General features: G+C 48.0%; 1 protein-coding gene across 4 annotated transcripts; it reads right to left on the reverse strand.

The window, feature by feature from the left end:
* Positions 1–1,994: 1,994 nt before the first annotated feature.
* LOC101354704 (docosahexaenoic acid omega-hydroxylase CYP4F3-like) lies at positions 1,995–20,321 on the reverse strand. Of its 4 annotated transcripts, XM_023738768.1 has the most exons (13): positions 19,979–20,321; positions 15,942–16,086; positions 14,720–14,773; positions 14,501–14,628; positions 12,518–12,639; positions 11,453–11,723; positions 8,899–8,965; positions 8,572–8,701; positions 3,932–4,065; positions 3,776–3,840; positions 3,531–3,613; positions 2,965–3,138; positions 1,995–2,076 (listed from the first exon to the last, which is right to left on the reverse strand). In XM_023738768.1, exons 1-13 carry the CDS (start codon positions 20,174–20,176, stop codon positions 2,019–2,021), a joined length of 1,629 nt encoding a protein of 542 aa, XP_023594536.1. In that variant the 5' UTR covers positions 20,177–20,321; the 3' UTR covers positions 1,995–2,018. The 4 variants fall into 4 exon arrangements, with proteins under 4 accessions (XP_023594536.1, XP_023594537.1, XP_004384494.1 ...); XM_023738769.1 differs by lacking the exon at positions 15,942–16,086 and having other exon boundaries at positions 1,996–2,076; positions 19,979–20,153; XM_004384437.2 differs by lacking the exon at positions 1,995–2,076 and having other exon boundaries at positions 2,900–3,138.
* Between the last annotated feature and the right edge of the window lie 164 nt (positions 20,322–20,485).

Here is a 20,485-nt window from a genome sequence, read left to right on the forward strand (position 1 = left end):
CATCTGTCCAATGTTTGCAGGGCAATTCCTGGGCTTGCCCCAGAGACAGGATCTGCAGCCTGTCCGGGTGAGCTTCTGGGGGTAGAAGCCCACTTACTCCAGATGTTCCGAAGGGCGACCTTCAATTAATTTCCTGATGATGTCCCATAGCACCCTCCTGTCCTTCTCGTGGGTGGACATTACATTTGTAATTTCTTCAGGGCACTATTTGTAATCACAACTTCTAATTTTGTACCAAGCCTCCCCCCAGATGGTGCTCAAATCTCAGTTCCCCTTAAGGACTAGAAGACCTGGGGCTCAGTATCTGTATCTCTGCATGACTGGTGCATATTAGACACATACTGAATATTAATCATCTTGCTTTACCAACCATATTTGCAAAATAGTGCATGCTTGGGGCCCTTCTTCCAAGCTCCCAGTAAAGATTAGAATTTTAAATACTCTGAGAAGTCCTGCAGGAAAGAAATCTACTTGTGCTTAACTCAGATCCCTGGGTGGCGCCAACAGTTTCCATCCACTACTAAATTAAAAGTCAACAGCTTGAACCCACCCAGTGGTGCCATGGAAGAAAGGTCTGGTGAACAGCTTCTGTAAAAATTACAGCCAAGAAAACCCTATGGAGCAGTTCTACTCTGTACCATGTGGGGTTACCATCGACTTGATGGCAATCGGTTTTGTCTGTTTCCTTGTTTGTCTTGGTGTTTAACTCCAGGATTCCAAACTTTTAAAACCATGGCTCCATTTTTTTTCCAGACAGCTATTAATAGGTGATTTTGTGTAATACCAAACGGCAGACTCTACCCTAGAGGTTTGTGCAATTTCTATCTTGTATTGAATCTTTGAATTGAGGTCAAAGTATTCTCTGGGCCCTTTATCTAGTTTTAGGCTGTGGGTCATCTAAGCATCAAAGGCACTTGTAGATTTGATGTAACGATGGGTATGTTCAACTTAGTAAATATTCCACATAACCAGCAAATAAACAAGATGGTTTCAGATGATAAGACCTATAAGGAAAATAAATAGAGTAATGGGGTAGATGGGATGGGGGTGGTACATAGATAGTGTAGGAAGAAGTTCTCTGAGGTGACATTTCAGCTGAGACCTAAGTGATGAAACTCAGGCATGAAAGAGCTGGGAGAAGAGCATCCGAAGCACAGGGAATAGCACATGCAAAGGCCCTGGGGAGAGCGAAGACTGGGTATATGTTCTCCTAATAGGAGATCATCATGAGCCAGAATTACCTCGATGACAATGGATTTATTTGTTTTCTTTTCTTATATAAGGACAGTGGCTGTTCAGTGGTAGAATTTTCACCTTCCATGCAGGAGACCTGTGTTCGATGCCAGGCCAAGGCACCTCATGGACACTCACTACCCATCTGTCAGTGCAGTCTTGAGTGTTTCTAAGATGCTGAACAGGTTTCAGTGGAGCTTCCAGACTAAAATGAACTAGGAAGAAAGGCCTGGTGATCTACTTGCAAAAACCAGTCGATGAAAACCATGTGGATCACAATGATCCAATCCACAATCGATCATTAGGATGGCGAAGGAATGGGCATCATTTTGTTTCATGGTGCATAGGGTCACCATGAGTTGGGCCAACTCAATATCAGCTAAAAACAGGAGATCAGAATTGAGGCCAAAGTGCTGGAGTGCAGTGAGGGATGGGAGATCAGCCAAGAGGAAGTTGGAGGTGTTTGCAGGGACTCAGTAATGCAGAATCCCTTAGGCTATAAAAAGAGATCAACATTGTATCAGGATCTTATTCTGGGACACTGAGGTTTCTCTGAAGTCCCCACCCCCTTGCCCCTGTAGGTGCCCCACAATCTCAGAAACAAATGCTCCTATATGCACTCCAAGGGGAAGAGCTGATTCAAGGAGCACCAAGATTCAAATTCTTCCCTTTGAGTTCCAATCACACTTTTGAACTCATAGCACAGTTAATAGTCACAAAAGGAAGCATGCGCTGATTTGCAATAATCAGGTTTTCTGAGAGGGTAAAAAGGCCACGTTTATTCATCACTGACTGTGTGCCAAGCACAGCTCTGAGTCCTTCACATTCAGTCCCTGGGACCACCTGAGGAAGAGACTGCTATTAATTCAGATGAGGAAACTGAGGAACAGAGAGGGAAATTCACTTGTCCAAATTCTCACAGCAGAGCTGAGACTTGAATCCCAGCGGTCTGGCTCCACTACCTATGCTCTTGCGGTTATTTTTTGTTTCTGATGGTCTGGCTTTGAGTATCAAGACACCCTGCCCTGGCTACCCCAAGATGAGTCAAGGTTGATCCTGCGGGCCTATAATGGGAAAGGAGGAACCTAGAGGTGAGGGACCAATAAGCCTCCTGCTGACTCACTGACTCTCCCGTGAGATCACTAGGCACACAGTGGGGCTCTGCCTATATCTGTTGGCCAGGCTGCCTGGGCTCAAGGGGGGCAGAGGAGAAAGGAAGGGGGCCCCTGAAGGCACAGTAAGGGGGTCACCCCGGAACTGACTGGGATAGGCAGACGTGGGGAAAGTGGTGGTTTTGGGCAATAGCAGGGAGGAAAGTAAAAGTCCTGGACAGGTTGTCTGGGTGTGGGCTGCGTGGACCCCCTCCTCTCCTGTGCTGGGGTGAACAAGGGCCTTCCTCTTGGTGAACACCAGCAGCTCAGAGGAAGACATCTGCCACTATGGGTTCCCCTCCCTGTCTCAGGGCCTCAATCTTATCCTTTAAGTACATACTCAACCTTGGTATCTCTCTTGCTCTAACAACTCCCGTGGCTCCCCATTGCTCACAGGTTAATTCCATGATCAACTCTAGGAAAAACTGCGGGCGCCTTCTCCCAGTCGCTCCCACCCCCAGGTCCCTGTGGTCCCCAAACGCCCCTGCTGGCTCCCAGGGAGGCTCAGGCAGAAGTGACAGCAGAGTTTTATTTCTGGGAGTCCGCTAAGGTAGGTGGATGGGTCGGGGAGAGGAGTTACTGCGGTCTCGCGCCCAGCTGCTCTAAGCGCAGCCACAGCCCGCCCTCGGCGCGCAGGATCAGCTCTGGCTTCCTCCGGGGCTCAGTGTCGTCGGGCAGGACGCGGAAACGCAGCAGCGTGAGCGCCAGGACCACCTTCATCTCGGTCATGGCGAATGTCTGCCCGATACAGTTCCTGCGAACCAGGTGGGGTCTGACTTAACCCAGGACCCCCATCTGGGCCTTATCGTGCCTGGGACCGGCCCAAGACCCCCATCCCCGCCCTGATCAGCCTGAGGGATAAAGAGAGGGGCTGACCAAACCGGAACCCCCAAGAGCGCTTCCCTGTCCCCTGAACTTGACCCAGGCTTCAACTGCAGATTCAGAAGAGCAGATGGGGGAGGGGTTCTGATCGCCTGGGAACCCTTCCTTGGATCCCACCTCCTTTCCCCCAGATCCTTGTCCAAACCTTGGGGGAAGGGGAGGAAAGGAGGCTGGAACTCGGACCACCTGAGCCCTCCACCCCCAATCAGGCCTAGGTGAAGTCCCTGACGCCTCCCCCCCCCCCAGGTCTCACCCCATCCTCACCTGGGACCCGCAGAAAAGGGAATAAAAGCCAGAGGCGACCTCTTCTGAGTGTTTTCTAAGTTGAAGCGGAAAGGGTCATAGACCTGGGGGTGGGGAGAGAGGGCTGCTGGGTGAGGTATCCCAAGACAGACCACCTTGGAAAGGCAGACGTGCATATAGTGCCAGATATGGTGTCTGATTCCCCACTCAGGACCCCCTCCCCTCATGTTCCTGCAGTGAATAAGGATGGTGGGGGAGGGTGGCACCTCAGGGTTCGGCCACACAGAGGGGTTGTGATGGGTCCCGAAGATACTGATCAGGCAGATGACACCTGTGGGAGGAGGGGGCAGTCATATCAAGATCTCCACTGCCTGGTGGGCTCCCCTTCCTGCCCAGGACCTCCCCCTTGCCATTGTCGGCACCTTTGGGGATGACCCGGCCATCTGGAAATACTATGTCCTGGGTACAGCAGCGCGAGATGCTGATGACTGAAGGATGCAGCCGCAGACTTTCCTTGATGCACATGGTCAAGAAGGGCAGCTGGACCAGGTCATCCCTAAGGAACCGCCCCCCAACAATTAACCTGACAGCAAAGACTCTCCAGGTCCCTCCCACCTGGTGACACTTTTTTACCACCTCTCTCTGACCCTCACTCCCTATAACAAAATAAACTCCAGATTGATCAAAGATAAGCATTAGATGACTAGATTAACAAAATGTGGTCTATACACACAATGGAATACTACTCAGCCATAAAGAGAAATGAAGTCCTGATGAATGCCACTGCCTGGATGAACCTTGAAAACATCATGATGAGCAAAATAAGTCAGTCACAAAAGGACAAATACTGTATGGTCTCGCTTATATGAAAGAAGCAAACTTATGGAAACCAAGGATTATTAGTGGTTACCAGGGGTTGGAGGGAGGGGGAAGGGAGGAGCTTTTGCTTAAGTGGCCTTGAGATTGTATTAATGGTGGTGAAATGATTTGGAAAAGAATAGCAAGAACGGTCGCACAGCTTGAAGAATGTAAGCAATGTTACTGAATTGTGCATGTAGAAATTGTTGAAATGGTGTACGTTCTGTTACGTATATTTTCACCACAGTAAAATTTTTAAAAAATTAAGCATTAGAAAAGCAATATCACATAAGTAGCAGAGAAAATTTAGCTGGGTGTTTTTAGCAGCCTGTCTGAGCAAACCACAACACGCAAAAGCCATCCCTGAAAAGGTTGACAGATTTGCAGAACAACAAAATATTCTTTATGGTTAAAACAAATCAAAAGGTAAATGAGTCAAAAACAAAGTAAACATATCCAAAATTCTACTGTTATTTCATATTGTACCGGAGACACTAGCTGATGTGATGAAGATAAGAGAAAAATGTATAGTTATTAGAAATGTGAGGGAATGTATCTGTACTGGCAAATAGTGGTTTTATACTTGGAAAGCACAAGAGAATCAACTGGGAAACGTTTATGAACAGCGAGCATTCTGTAACCAGTTCCAGTTGCCATTGAGTTCATTCTGACTCCTGGAGACCCCATGTGTGTCAGCGTAGAACTGTGCTCCCCAGGGCTTTCAATGGCTAACTTTTCAGAAGTAGATCACCATGCCTTTCTTCCAAGGCACACCTGGTGAACCTGAACCGCCAGCATTTCAGTCATCAGCTGAGTGTGTTAATTATTTTCACCACCTAGGGACTCCAAGGATTCAGTAAAAGGGCTGAAATTTTTAATCCTCTTCTTTTTGTGTAACTATTTACATTTTTAAATAGCTGATACAGTCAATAGGTTCAAACTTCAAAAACTATGAAAGAACACCCTTGTGGCCCAGCACCACACACATTCCCTCCCCACAGGTTGTCCAGGTTATTATTTATTCATGTGCCCTTCCAGAGATACTTTTTTGCATCTCCAAATACTATATACACCTTCTCCTCACTTATTGTCTATCTTCTTATCCAGCATTTTGCGTTTACAACAATAGTAAAAAATCTACTTTTCAAATTTTTTGCACATTAACAATGTATGTCTGGCAGTAATAAATTCTGAGGTGCGAGGCGAGAGTAACACTGGCTTTGATGGTTAAGGTTACATATCACCTTGGCCGGGCCATGATTCTCAGAGGGTTGAGAGTCATGTAATGATGTAATTTGGCAGTTATAATGACATAATTTGGTAGCTATGTAATGATGTAGTCATCCTGCATTTTTGTGATCTGATGTGGTCATCCTCCATTTTCACATAATGCCAATTTTGCATAACGACGGGGTCTTTGGAACCTAGCCATGTCAATAAGTGAGAAGACAGTGCAGTAACATACTACATACTATACACACTACTCTGTATCTTTTTCATTTGACAGTTTCCATCTCCTCTTGCATACACCCTCAAACTTGTTTCAAAACAGGATCTTCACTATAAAATAACTTTCCATGTTTTTTTCTAGAGCTTTTAAGATATTTTTCTTTAAATTTTAAATCTTTGATTCATCTGGATGCTATCTTGTTACAAGACATGAGAAACAGATTGAATCAACTTCTTTTCAGGCAGCTTCTCAGTAGTCCCAAGAGCTTTTTATTAAATGATCCCCATCAGATATAAGACAACATCCTAAGCATTTACTAAGTTCACTGGGCACAAAATTTATATACATAAATCACAAATTTTTCTAGATAGATAACTGGAATGTATATAAAATAAAATATGCTAATAATAAAACAAAATACCTGGATTAAATTTAACAAGAAATGTGAAAGTTCTGTATTCCAAATACATTTATAAATCTCACTCAATCCAAATGAAATACTGATGGAAGATATTATTCCCCATAGCAACAGAAGGATCAAAGAGTTCATTTAATAAAGCATGCACAAGATCTCTAAGCAGACATTTTCTACTCTATTAAAAGATGGTAACACCTGGATATCCATTCTATACTCTGGTATAGTATGTGTTAATATCACAAAGTGTTCCATTTTCCACAAATCTATCATACATTCAGTACAAATAAAAATCCAGCTGATTTTCTTAGGAACTTCACAAGCTTACTCTAAAATTTTTCTGGAAGAATGAAAAATCATGAAGACCTAGGACTATTTAAAAATTAAAGATCAAAGAGAAGGAACTCATTCTACCAGATTTAAGATCTATTACAAAGCTGTAGTAAGATACTGTTGCAAGAAAAGGATAATCAATCAGGGGACAGACTAGAAAGCTAGGAGACAGACACATGAATCGGTAAAAACTTAACATCTAATAAAAGAAATTGACCCATAATACCCTGGAGAATGGATGGGTAGTTCAGCTGTAAAAGAAAAGATGGATAAATTTGACTTCATAAAAATTAACAAAAAGTTCAAAAAATCAAAAGGCAATCTTTTGCAACACAAAACAGAAAAAGGATTAATTTTTTAATATACAATGAGGTCTTATCAGGAAATCTGAAAAAAGTACTTCCAAAAGATTACAGCCAGTCGCTCACTACTCACCAGAGTGGGATGTCTAAGATACATCTATTGGTCCCATTGCACTCGGAGCGAAGGAGAATGAAGAAAACCAAAGACATAAGGAAAATACTAGCCCAAAGGACTAAAGGACCAAATGAACCAGAGACTCTACCAATCTGAGACCAGAACTAGATGGTGCCCAGCTACCACCAATGACCGCCCTGACAGGGAACACAACAGAGTCCCAGACAGAGCAGGAGAAAAGTGTAGAATAACTCAAATTCAAGTTAAAGACCAGACTTAGTGGTCTGACAGAGACTAGAGGAACACCCAAAACTACGGCCCCCAGATGCTCTGTTAACCCAGAACTGAAACCATCCCCAAAACTCACTCTTCAAACAAAGATTAGACAGGAGTATAAAACAAAAAATAAAATAAAACACATGAGGAATGTGCTTCTTAGTTCAGTCAGATATACGAGACCAAATGGGCAGCTCCTGTCCAAAAGCAGGATGAGAAGGCAGGAAGGGACACGAACTGGTAGAATGGACACAGGGAACCCAGGGTGGAAAGGTGCAGTGTGCTGTCACATTGTAAGGATTGCAACCAATGTCACAAAACAATATGTGTATAAATTTTTGTATGAGAAATTAACGTGAGCTGTAAACTTTCACTTAAAGCACAATAAAAAAAAAGATTACAGCCATTGAAAACCCTCTGAGCAGTTCTACTCTGACACACATGAGGTCACCATGAATCTGAATCAACTTGACAGCAAGTGGTTTGGTTTTTTTTTTCCTTCGTTTGGTAGTTCCCCTCTCTGTCTCTACTCTGTCTGTCTCCCTCCCTCTCTCTCTCTATCTTTTCTTGGACTTTGCCTAGGTTGTTTACTTGGCCTCACTCTTCCCAGTTGCACCTAAATGGTTACTAACAATCATTCAAAGTCTCAGTTGAGGCATCCTCTCCATCCCACCCTGAGCCTGGCTTCTCTCTCTCTCAACCAGAGTCGTATCTATGTGAGCTGGGACTGTTCCCACACCAGGCTGGGAGCTCCTGGAACACGGGACCTTGAAATGGCTCCTTCCTGGGATTGCAGGACTGAATGGAACTGGGCACAGCGTTGGGCATGGAGATTGAGTTGGGCACAGTGAAGGAGTGTCTGCTGGGTGAGGACTGGATGGAGAATGATGCAAGTGTTCCTGGACAAGAAACGGAAAACTTTTACCCCCAGATGTCCCATGTGAATCTCTGGACTGGACAGTAAAGTAGAAATTGGGAGACAGAAGGGAAAACATCCAGGGGAGTAAAGACCTTTGAAAAAATGTGATTTTAAGGAGAAAAACAAGGGGTGGAGGGGAAGTTCATTTACGGAACACGTGCTGAGTGACATCCACCCTCATACATTGTCACTATTCTCTCAACAGACCAGATCTTTCTGACCCAAAGGCCACAACCTTTCCCCTCTTGACCAGGTTGGGTACCAGGCCTGCATCTGGCCTCTACTCCTATTCTCACTAAGCAATTAGGGCAGAATCAGTAGAAAGATCTTTCACCGTCCCCACCAGAGCCAAGGAAAGATGCTCAGGGAACAGGTCGTGAGAGCCTGCACTCACCATTCAATCTCCTCTGGCCTGCGGTCCTTCAGGAGCTCTTGCACCTCCTGCCGGCAACGCTCCTGGTATTCTGGGTGCTTGGCGAGGTTGTACAGAACCCAGGAGATGCCGCTGGCCGTGGAGTCATGGCCTGAGGGCAGCCAGGCAGGCTTGCGTCACTGGGCTGCTTCAGCACCAGAGGGCAGAGAGCTCCCTTGCATTGAGGTCCTCAAGAAGGGTGGGGGAGGGTGCAGCAGGATGAGGAGGGGGCATTCTAGGGTCCACTTGCCAAGTCCCTGGGCAGGAGACACCCCTGCCCCTAATGCAATCCCGGGCTGGGACCCTCACCCCCAAACATGAAGGTGTTGGCTTCTGCTCGAATTTCCTCATCTGACAACTCCTTCCCATCTTCATCCTGGAGAGAGGCAAGACCACCATTATTCCTGAATCACACCAGCTCTAAGGTTTCCTGAACCTAACCTGCAGAGTCTCACACAGTGATCAAGTTTTCATCGGAGCATCTAGACTGACACACTAAGAAGAAAGGCCTGACAATCTACCTCCGAAAATCAGCCAGTGAAAACCCTTTGGATCACAACAGAACTGTGTTAGTTATCTACTGCTGCTATAACAGAAACACCACAAGTGGATGGCTTTAACAAAGACAAATTTATTCCTTCACAGTCTAGAAGGCTAGACGTCTGAATTCAGGATGACAGCCCCAGGGGAAGGCTTTCTCTGTCGGCTCTGGAGGAAAGTCCTTGTCATTGATCTTCCTCTGGACTAGAAACTTCTCAGCATGGGGATCTCTGGTCAAAAGGACACACACTCCTGGTTATACTTTCTTGGTGATATGAGGTCCCCATGTCTCTCTGCTCGCTTCTCTCTTTTACATCTCAAAAGAGATTTGCTCAAGACATAATCCAATCTTGTAGATTGAGTCTTGCCTCATTAACATAACTGCCACTAATCTGATATCATTAACACCATAAAAACCCAAAAGCCACTGCCACTGAGTCGATTCCGACTCATAGCAAACCATAGAGATGGGATTTACAACACATAGGAAAATCAAATTAGGTCACAAAATGGTGGACGATCACACAGTACTGGGAATCACGGCCTAGCCAAGCTGACAGATATTTTGGGGGGACACAATTCAGTCCAATGACAAGAACATTGTCCAGTACAGTGCTGGAAGATGAGCCCCCTAGGTTAGAAGGCACTCAGAATATACAGTAGCCACAACAATGGACTCAAACACACCAATTGTGAAGATGATGCAGGACCGGGCAACTTTTCATTCTTTTGGGCACGGTGTAACCATGATTCAGAGCCAACACTATGACTGAGACCATCTGCAAAGATTCATCTTCTATCCAGAAACCCAAGCCCACCCTACAGTCTTAGACCGCAATTTCTTCACCATCTCAAAAGCCCCCTCCCCTCAGGCCTTCTCCCTGTTCTCCTTGCCTTCTGATTTATTCCTAGTGGGAGGATTAATTGCTCCATTAACATTTCCATGTTTCTGCAGATGAGGGCTTTCTGAGAAAAAAAAAAAAAACCACCGGCAACCTGAGTTCCATTGAATGACAACTTTCCCTGGATGTTAGAGACTGAGTATTGCTCCAGAGCCATTTGCTCACAACCTAGAGTAGTAAGTCCATAGAGTCCAGTCTTATCTCCCCCAGAGGCATTTGCTTACATGTCATTGGTTGTAAATGTGGAAACTTTGCCCTCTCTCTGGAGAGGATTTGTTTATACTCCAGAACAAAAGTCACTACCTCTTTCCCCTCTGTATCTCTTTGAAGAGAGGAAGGCAGATGTGCCACCTGTTCTACATAAACTAAAAGACTGATATTGTGGGGGTCATTTCCTATGGTGCAAACTCTGTGGCATGTACAGGTAAAAAATTGGGGCGACACCTTGTGGCCCTTGGTATAATTTGGAAAGGGGGAACCAGCATTAAGATGTTGCTCCGGCTGCTGTTATTGCTGTGAAATAAATGGTCTATTTTGATCCAGAAGTCTAATATAAAATATATATATGGACATATCTGTATATCCACTACCCATCTGTCAGTCTGTTGTATTGTGGTGACTCGCATATTATTATGATGCAGGAAGCTATGTTACTAGTATTTTAAATACTAGCAGGGTCACCATGTTGAGCAGGTTTCAGTCGATATTCCAGACTAAGACAGACTAGGAAGAAAAGCCTGGCAATTTACTTCTGAAAATCAGCCCGTGAAAGCCCTATGGATCACAACAGAAAATTTTCCAATGTAGTGCTGAAAGATAAGCCCCCTAGTTGGAAGTCACTCAAAACACACAGTGGCCACAACAATGGACTCAAGTCCACCAAAAATTGTGAAGATAGCACAGGACAGGGCAACATTTCATTCTGTTATAAATAAGGGTTATATATATGAGTTATACATACGAGTAGGAGCTGATGCGACACTAATAAAATACGCAACATCGTCTAGTCCATTCTGAGTCATAACGACCCTATAGGATAGAGTAGAACTGCTCTGTAGGGTTTCCAAGGAGCTACTGGTGGATTCGAAATGCCATACTTTGGTAAGCAGATAAGGTCTTAACCACTGTGCCACCATGTATATTATATGCTATAGGTTACATAAACACAGACACACTCTGTGGCAGTGTGAATTATTAGTTTGTTAAGTAGAGTAAAATCTCAGGCCCTTCACAGTTCCAGATTTACCAGTCCTGCAGGTTGCATTTTAAGAGTCCTCTAAAACATCTCATACATGGCCCTCCCTTCTTCAAAAACTTCCTATGGCTCCATAGTACCCTCTGGATCACATTCAAGCTCCTCTATCTGACATTTGAAATTGAGGTCTTGCTCACTTCTCAAACCAGAACATACAGGTACTCACCTTGCTCAGCAGGAGCACATCGATGAAGTCCAAAGTCTTGGCCTTGGTCTTAGCCTTGAGGAAGTCGTCGACACCCTGTTCTGAGAGGGTGCAGCGCCGCTGCTGGATGGCAGCATCTGTGAAGTCATGCACCAGGCGGCAAGCCCTGCGGAAGCGCCGCCCATCAGGAGTGAGGTGATACAGGAAGTCGAAATGCAGGAAGATCTGCTGGTGCCTTTTCACCACAAGGGCACTGAGCTCCAAGATGGCAGCAATATATTTACTGGGCTTCCTGAAGGACAAGGGCAAGAGGGAAAGCAATAAATTCACATACCTAAAACCCAGGGTGCACCTCCCATCCGGAAGTCAGGCTCTACTCCCACCATGGAACTGAACATCCAGGAGAAGATGACCTCAAAGATGCATGGTGGGGATGAACCAGGAGATAGGACTATCCACATTTTCTTCTCTCCCTGCATTCCTACCCCTGGGAGCGGCCTCCAGGCCGCAGTCGCCAGGGAGAGCTTGGGCATCATGTTCATCACTCTCACCGGCCCCTTCTTCCATAAACTGTCCATGTAGCTCATACTTCATCCTCTCCCTACTGGTCCTGGGCCCAGCCTCCTGCCTGGTCTCCTGACTATCCAATGTCAACACCATCCAGGGTCTACATGACAATCAGTCTTCCACAGACACAAATTTCTAGACCTCAGCTCTGACCATGCCCCTCGTCTGCTCAAACGCCTTCCATGGCTCCATGGAGACCCCAAGATAAAGTCCATACCTCTTTGTCAAGCTCTTTAATAGCCTTAAGACCTAGCCTCTGCCTACCTCTCCATCTTCATTTCCAAGGTGGCCCCTCACTGTTGCACATGCTCTGCTCTTCCTAGCCTTCTTGCCTTTTTACTCAAACATTTCCACCTACCTGAAAGGACCTTTCTTTCTCTCCCATTCCCTGTCCTTCAATGCCCAGCTCTTATCCAGCTCCTCCAGGAAGGCACTTCTGATTGCCTTGGTCAGTCCTCCCTTTCCACCTACTCCCTTGGGTCAACGGTCCGAGTTCCCAGATCCAGGCTTAGGGCTCACTCCTGGCAGTGGCTGTCAAAGCTGAAGACGCATTTCTGCAGACTGTCCAGGGTCATAAGGCTGATGTGCTCAAACATGTCCAGACGGGTGCTGCCATCAGAGGCCAGGCACTTCCACTTGGCCTGGCAGAAAAGGGGGCAGAGCTGGGGCTGAGATTTTCCTCCTCTGGGACCCCCTCTCCATCCCAATCACCAAGCTGAACTCCACCCAGAAACCAACTTCCAAGTCCTCCACCCAAGGCACCCATCCCCAGAGTGGACCAGGCTTGTGTGGGAGTGGAAGTTGCCACTGTTAAGATCTGAAGACCTCACTGCTGGGAGTCAGGAGACCTGGGTTCAAGACCTAGCTCTGCCTCTTATGCTCTATGTGCCCTTGATCAACTCATTGTCCCCACTTAGGTCCCAACTGTTACATGTTCACTGACAGTGTTCCTCAGTGTCATATAAGGCAGGTTGAAATCCCAGCTCCACCACTTACTAGTCCACTTACTAGCTGAGTGAAAATGGGCAAGTTGCCTAACCTCTCTGAGCCATAGTGTCATCATCTGTAATGAGGCAAAAATAGCCATCTCTGCCTCATAGCATTCTGAGAATTTAATTATTTGGTATATGTCATGAAATGGCACACACTTTTGGCATATTCTGAGTGCTCAGTAAATGCTATCTTTGCATCATCTTCATTATCATTGTCCTTATTCTAGATTGACTGCAAAAACATCCCCTACGTTGGGAGAGGCAGTCCTCCATGGGCCCTTAGCATCCCTGCCAGTTCTTCCTGGGTATAACAAGAATCTAAGGCCCTTATGCTCTTTACTTGGGCCATTTTTCAGATATGAGTGTTTGCAATGAGCAACCTGAGGGATGAGAAAATGTCTTCCCTTGGACAAAACTCAGGCTTGGTTCTGCTTACTATGAAAGTTGCCAATTCCCTAAACTCAGTGCTCCTCCCCAGTATTACAACATACTGCATCCATATAGGCGCACCTGTGTTGCTCTCTTGGGATCTGGGTGGCTTGGGGAAAAGATGCAAACCAACATGAAGCACATGCTGCCTGCTGTGCTGTGAATAAAAAAATCCTTTGTCTCTGACCCAGGAGACTCATGTCTTCAAGCAGAATTCATGAAATAATAACAAGCTAATTTATCAGTTTGCCAATCCCAGACACTTATTTCCTATTTTTTCACCTCTTCTTATATCCACACCCTTTGCAATATGACTTTGCAGCAACTTCAGTTAGGAAGTGGCACCTTTTCCCCCACCCTCTGATTCTGGGATAGTCACAGGATTTGCAGTAGTCAATGAATCTGGTGAAAACAATGGTTTTATAATTCTAAACCTAGACCTCAAGAGGCATTGAAGCTTAATCTCACTCTCTTGGAACCATGCCTTTACTATGTGAACAAGCTTGGGCTGCCAGCTGGAGGGTGAGAAACCACATGGAAGAGACCAGTAGTCCCAGCCAAGGTCATCCTAGATAAGCCTGTAGCCAGCCAAGCCCCAAACAGGTGAAAGAGCTCAGGCTAAGTCAGTTGAGCTGCCTACCTTATCCACACCTGACCACAGATGCATGAGGGAACCCAGACAAGATTAGAAGAATGACCTAGCTGGCCAGTGGACTCAGGAGCAATAGCAAATTCTAATTATATTTTAAGCTAGTGAGTTTCAAAGTGATTCGTTACTCAGCAATAGCTACTATACAATTTTTACCACTATCATCAACACTGTATCAGGATTCAGAGACGGGAACAGACACTAACACATTCTGTGCACCTACTATGTGCCAGGGACATGATTCCATTGTGTTATCTTGAACATCCTTCAAAGTGGAGATCATTATTCCTAATTTACAGATGAGGAAACTGAGGCTTAGAGAGGAAGAGCAATGGCCCCAAACCCACAAAGCAGAAACAGGACTCCAAAAAGATCTGTTTGTGGCCCCTCACCCCAAGGCTCCATGAGGGACACTAGGTTCACAGGACTCACATGCATGATGTTTGTGCTCTCATTGAAGATCTTCATGTAGGGCTTCAGGATGTTGAAGTGGAAAGCAGGTGTCAGCATGCGGCGGTGGCGGCTCCACTTGTCACCACCACTCAGCAGAAGCCCATCTCCTAGTAGGGGCATCCATGGGTAGTGGGCAAGGGCAACACCTTCCTCTGGAACCCAAGGTTGTCCCCAGTCCACTTCAGCATAGTTACTCACCCAGCCAGGGCTTCAGGAAACCATAGAAGACCACATCCTTGGGTGCAATGGCAGCTGTTATCAATTAGTGACATCAGGGGCCATGGAGAGGGGTAAGGGAGAGACTCTGGGTGAGGGTGTGAGCTCCCAGCCAGGGGTCTGCACCACCCTCCAAGCCTAGAACAGCAGAAATGGGGCAAAAGGCAGAGGAAGCAGGGAGGAGGCAAGGGGAGACCAGAACAGGCTGAAGAGTCAACAGTAGAGCAAAGGTAGAGCTCACAAAGACACCCCAACATGACAGACATGCTCTAACATGGCACAACACATCTCAACATGCCTGGACTTGTCTCCTCCACATCCAACATTTCTGAAACAGTGAACACAGCCCAATACCCTACAAAGTGCATTACATTTACTGAGGGCACCCTAGCATGGCCCAACCTCCTCTGACATCTCCTGATACAGATCTGAAACAGCTAACAAGAGACCAACATGTCCCAACATGGTGACAACATATATGGGACACCCTGACATGTCCATAACATGACATAACATGCTCTGATATGGAGCTGAGATGGTTGACATGGCCCAAACATGTGCTTACATGCTCTGCTATGCCCCATAACATACCAGACACAACCTAACATGTCTATAACATGACATAATTTGCTCTGATATGGACCAGAGCCATCTGACATGATCTCAGAATGCCCCACCACCACAAGCCCCAGGCAGGATTTAAATAGAGACTCATTAGCCCCAGATGTGGCCTAGGAATGGCCCAGGTGTGAATGGGCATACCCTGGATCTGCCTCACACAAGGTTAAAATAACCTCCCAGACACTTCACAGAGAACCCTGAGTCCCAGAAACAGCCCAGGCCTGACATAGGACAAGTCCAAACATGACCCCCACATGACCAACAGGACACCTGGACAATCTCAACTGGCATCTTAGACAGACCTCATCAGGCCCTGATGTCCTGGGCTACAACTGAGCCCAGATGTGATCGAGACAATCCCCAAATGGTCCCAGGTGCATACACCTGAGGTGGCCACACAGCCGGCATCACACAGACATGCCCTAGATGTGACCAGACACGACCAGGGTCAGACAGTTGGGTCCAGGTGCATCAGGGGCAGTGCCCCCTCCTCATAGCTCTCCTGTCCTCCCACCCGCTCACTTGCCAGCTGAAAGGAAGCACAGGGCTGGGCGGCAGCAAGCTGTGGGCAGCAGGCTTCTACCTGGGGCCAAGAGGACAGGCTTGATGAAGGTGGGGTGGAAGATGCGGACAACGGCGTGCAAGGGCCCCACCCACCAGCAGCACACATCCCCGAAAGTGCTGGCCAGGCCCTGTGTGTACTGGAGACCCTCCTCCGAGCTCCGAATCTGGGGAGGAATGAAGAGGACCGAGTTCATGCCCTTGTAGGTGTCAGAAAGAAGGGCTGGAGGCAGAGATCCACCCAAGCCCTTAGACTCCTGCCCAGCTGTTTGTCCTCTCTGTGGCTAGCCCCCTCCTGGCCTCATAGCCTGACGCATAGCCATTCAGGGTCCTTCAGTCACAGGGGTACTACAGCTCCTTCCCGTTGGGTATCCAACACCACCTTCACCTTGGTGCTCTTCTTACCTCCATTTTCCAGATAAAGAAACTAAGCCTCTGAACAATGATGTCATTTGCCCAGGGTCCCCCAGAGAGGAAATGACTGCCTAAGACCTGAACCCAGATCTTTCTGAATCCACAGCCTGAGTTCTTAGACATTGAGTTGCTTGTGTCCCCAAAACATAAGCTCTGAGAGCCCCGTACCCACCAAGATTGGACAAGCATAGTTCCAGTAATTGTCTTGGGAGTTAGTGGGAATTAGTGGGCACTCTGGGGGGTGGGGGGAGACTTGCTTTCCCATTGGAATGGAGCTTTTTGGTTCATCATTTACAATGTGAGGAAACAGCTTCCTTGAAGGTAAAGTTGACAAGGAAAGTAGAACCAAGAAATGAAGACAGATTCGTGGTTGCATTGTTTGAGGCCTGGATTCTGCAGTGCCTGAAGGCCATCCTCCCTGGAATTTTCAGTCAATAGACTCCCTTTCTTTGCTTAGCCACACATGGTTGAGTTTCCATCACTCACAACTGAAAGGGACCTTGGCAATTGAAGAGTCAGGTACATGCCCAGAGTTGCTGAACAGGATAGTGACATAGTCACGATCTCTGTTGGACACTGTCCATTCCCGATCTCTGTTGGACACTGTCCATTCCCTTGTCCAGGATGCAAAAGGAAGAGGGCAAAGGAAGGGAGCAGAGACCAGGCAGGGTCTTGTAGGAGACATCTGGGGTCTGGAGCAGGTGAAGAATGGAATTAGAGTGGACAAGTCACAGGATGGAGTAGAAGGGACCCACCCACCAGAGGTGGACATCATGGGAAGTAGCAGCCCAGAGCCCTCTTAATAGTGCTGCACCTGGGTGGGTGGTAGGCCAAGGCCAGGCCTGACAGAAGGCTCAGAAGCTACCACTGCCCACTGCATCACCCTCCCCCAGCTTAAAAACCTTCTACACATCATTCCACACCCAGTTCCAGCAACACCTCCTCCAGGAGGCCTTCCTTCTCCTCTGGGCTGCTGCTGCCCATCTCTCTCTCTAGCCCCACTCCTGACCACATGAGGTTGGGGGTGTCTCTGTCCAGATCATTCTCCCTATGATTGGAGGTTCCTCCAGGATGGGGCACTGAATTCAGAACACGAGGGAGTGTTGGCAGATGGTGAGATGGGGTCTGGTGAATGCATAAAAGAAAGAAAAGAAGGCTGAGAGAAGAAGGGAGGGAGCTGGGGTCCTGCAGGAGCCACCCAGAAGCTGAGGGGCAGAGGGACACTAGCCTTTGGATGCTGCCATGGTGCCCACTACCACAAGTTCTGCATGAGTACTTGAGGCATTAACAACAGGACGAATGATGTCGGGGTGGCACAGAGTGATGATGGGTTTGATGGGGCCCAGCCAGCTCTTAATGCCTTCAGGGTAGGTTGCCACCAGATGAGCCACCTCTGTCAAACCCTCCTCCATGAGGGTGATTTGCAAACAACCAAGAGTGGTCACTACCCAAGAAAGAGCCACAAGCATCCACCCCTTCTTGTCTTCCAGAGGTGGCACATCCTCTGCTGTGAAGGATTGTCAGGATTCTGCCCTGAGGGAAGGACTCCCTGCTTCCTCCTGCTCGGTCCAAAGGAACAAGGCTCCCTCAGGGGTGGGAGGATCCTGGTGGCAATCTCCAAGTCTAAGGGTGTATCCAAGAGTAGAGGGGGAAGGCACATTCTCTAGCCACAGAGATTGGCTCGAGTGATGCGTTTTGTCATCCTGGGTATGGCTGCAGGGAGAGGTCCCCGTGGGGATGTCTGCAGGCAGCAGTGTGGTCTCAGGCCTATAGTATAGGAACTTCTTCACACATTCTTTCAGGGCCTTGGCAGTCATCACCGAGGACTCTGGATCTTCCACCCAGGAAAGTCTACAGACCTGGGACCTTCCAGCCTTGCACGCTCCCAAGGAATAGACATAAACTTTGACTGTCCAATACACAGCAGCCTCCCTCAACGGAGGACCTCATGCGTGCCAGGTGGTCACAGGTGCGTCTGGAGTATCCTCTCTCTGAACCTATAGATTCACCCCTTCTTGGTGCCAAGGGCAGGAGGGACTGAGGGATGTAGAGACAATGAAGAGGAGGAGGTTTCTGAGATTTGTCTTCGGTCCTTGGGACACCCCAGCAGTCTGAACTTGAGCCCCAAGACGTTTCCTAGAGTCCTCGGGAAGCCTCGGTGGAAATCGACGTCCAGGACATCCTGGGACACCCTGTCCATTCAAGCCTGACCTCTTAGTCATCTTCTCAAGAGTCTATGGGACACCCTGTTCACATGACCCCCAAGACACCCCCTCGGGTTCTCAGGACACTCTAGTTGTGCCCGACCCTCAGGCTGCTCCAACCAAGTGAACATAAACCACTTTCACCTGTTGATCTGCTCCCTGCTCCCCAAGGAACCTGAGCTGAGGATTCAATGTACTTCATGAAACTGATCCAGAGAGGGAGAGTGACTAGGCCAACATCACACACAAGAGGGGCTACAGGAGGGGAAGAGTGATCTGGACCAGACCAGCCTGCCAGTCCCAGCCATTGGAAAGGGAGGCAGGACTGCAGGTGACCTATGACATTTCCGTGGACTCCAGGGCCCTCTGAGGACACCCCAGATCCCGGAATCTCAGGAAACCTTCACGGTGACCTTGGGAGCATCCCATTCTGAATGAAGTTTGTTTTGATAAGCAGTAGAATCACAGGAAGCTCTTCCCCAAACTGCTGTTGTCCTCTCTGCAGAGGGGGAAGCTGGATAGACATGCTTGTCCCCAGAGTGGTCTGGTGGAAGGAAGAGGCTAAGGCCTGTCCCTTTGGTCTCAAATGTCTAAAGGAGGTGATGGTCACCCAGACTGAGGATGTGTCCTCAACCACTGGGTTCTCAAACATTTATTAAGCGCCTACTGTATGCCAGCTCCAGGGCTGGGCACTGTTGGTAGAGTTCTGCCTCCTAGAGCTACAATTTTGTGGGAGAGATGAATGATAATCAAATGACTGGACAATTAAACATTTAATTACAAGTGTGAGCAGGGCCACAGCAGAGGTCAAGGAAGGCCTCTCAAAGGGGAAGTGGCCAGCATTTATCCAGGTTGGGCAATGGGACCCATTGGTACATCTTGGGGGTGGAGGGGAAGATAAGAAGAGGAAGGGGCCCCAGGAAGGGGGTGGGCTGGGGAGACTGTCTGCACCTCTCCTCTGGCCCAGCTCTGCCCCTGTGGGTGCGCAGAGAGGGTGGGGAACTACAGCCCTCAGAGGGGTGGACACAGGCTTGAGGCCAGTAGAAGTGGGACAGGCAGCGGGTGGGGAGACCTTGGACTGTGTCTCTGATGAGGCTCCCCATTTCGGGTGATTCTGTGGGAAAGTCAGGGGGTCTGGCTCTGGACATCCTGCCCTGGGAGCCCCCGAGGGGAGCCAGAGGTGCAGTAATGGGAGAAACACAGGCAGGAAAATGACCCAAAGCAGGCTGGGATGGGAGAGAAAAAGAGTGAGAGAAAGGGCTCAGACATAGGTGGCAGAGAGGAAAGGAGTGGACCTGGGGGGTGAGGGAGGAAAGAGGGGTTCCCCCTTGGCCTCCCTCACTTCTATGCTGTCCTAGACCCATTTGCTGCTGGTCCTTAGCTCCCTGACCATGATTGCCCTGGTCCTGAGACCCCGGATCTGTCCTACTGCCCCACTTACCAGGCCCAGGTGCCCCAAGAACCAGCTCCGCAGTGGGGGCTGCGGGAAACATCGGAGACGGCGGCAGTTGTCATAGAAGGTGTAGGTCGAGACCAGGATGCAGACCAGGAGCCAGGAGGCCACAGCCAGCAGCAGGAGCAGCCATGGAGAGGCAGTCCCAGGCCAGAATCCCAGCCATGACAGTTTGAGCAGCGACATCCTGCAGGGCTAGACGAAGAGTGCTAATGGTGAGCTCAGGAGCCTGGTGGCGCAATGATTAAGAGCTTGACTGCTAACCAAAAGGTTGGCAGTTCAAATCCACAAGCCCCTCCTTGGAAACCCCATGGGGCAGTTCTATTCTGTCCTATAGGGTCGCTATGAGTCAGAATCGACTTGATGGCAATGAGATTTTTTTTGTTTAATAGTGAGCTCAAAAGCAGAGGCGGGACGGGCATAAAGTACAGGAACGGGCCAAATATGTGGGCTCCAGGGACAGGGGAGGGGGCAAACATGGGCAAACATGGGGCC

The sequence above is a fragment of the Trichechus manatus genome, unplaced genomic scaffold (genome assembly GCF_000243295.1).
Source record: "Trichechus manatus latirostris isolate Lorelei unplaced genomic scaffold, TriManLat1.0 scaffold00122, whole genome shotgun sequence".
In the NCBI taxonomy this organism is placed as follows: domain Eukaryota; kingdom Metazoa; phylum Chordata; class Mammalia; order Sirenia; family Trichechidae; genus Trichechus; species Trichechus manatus.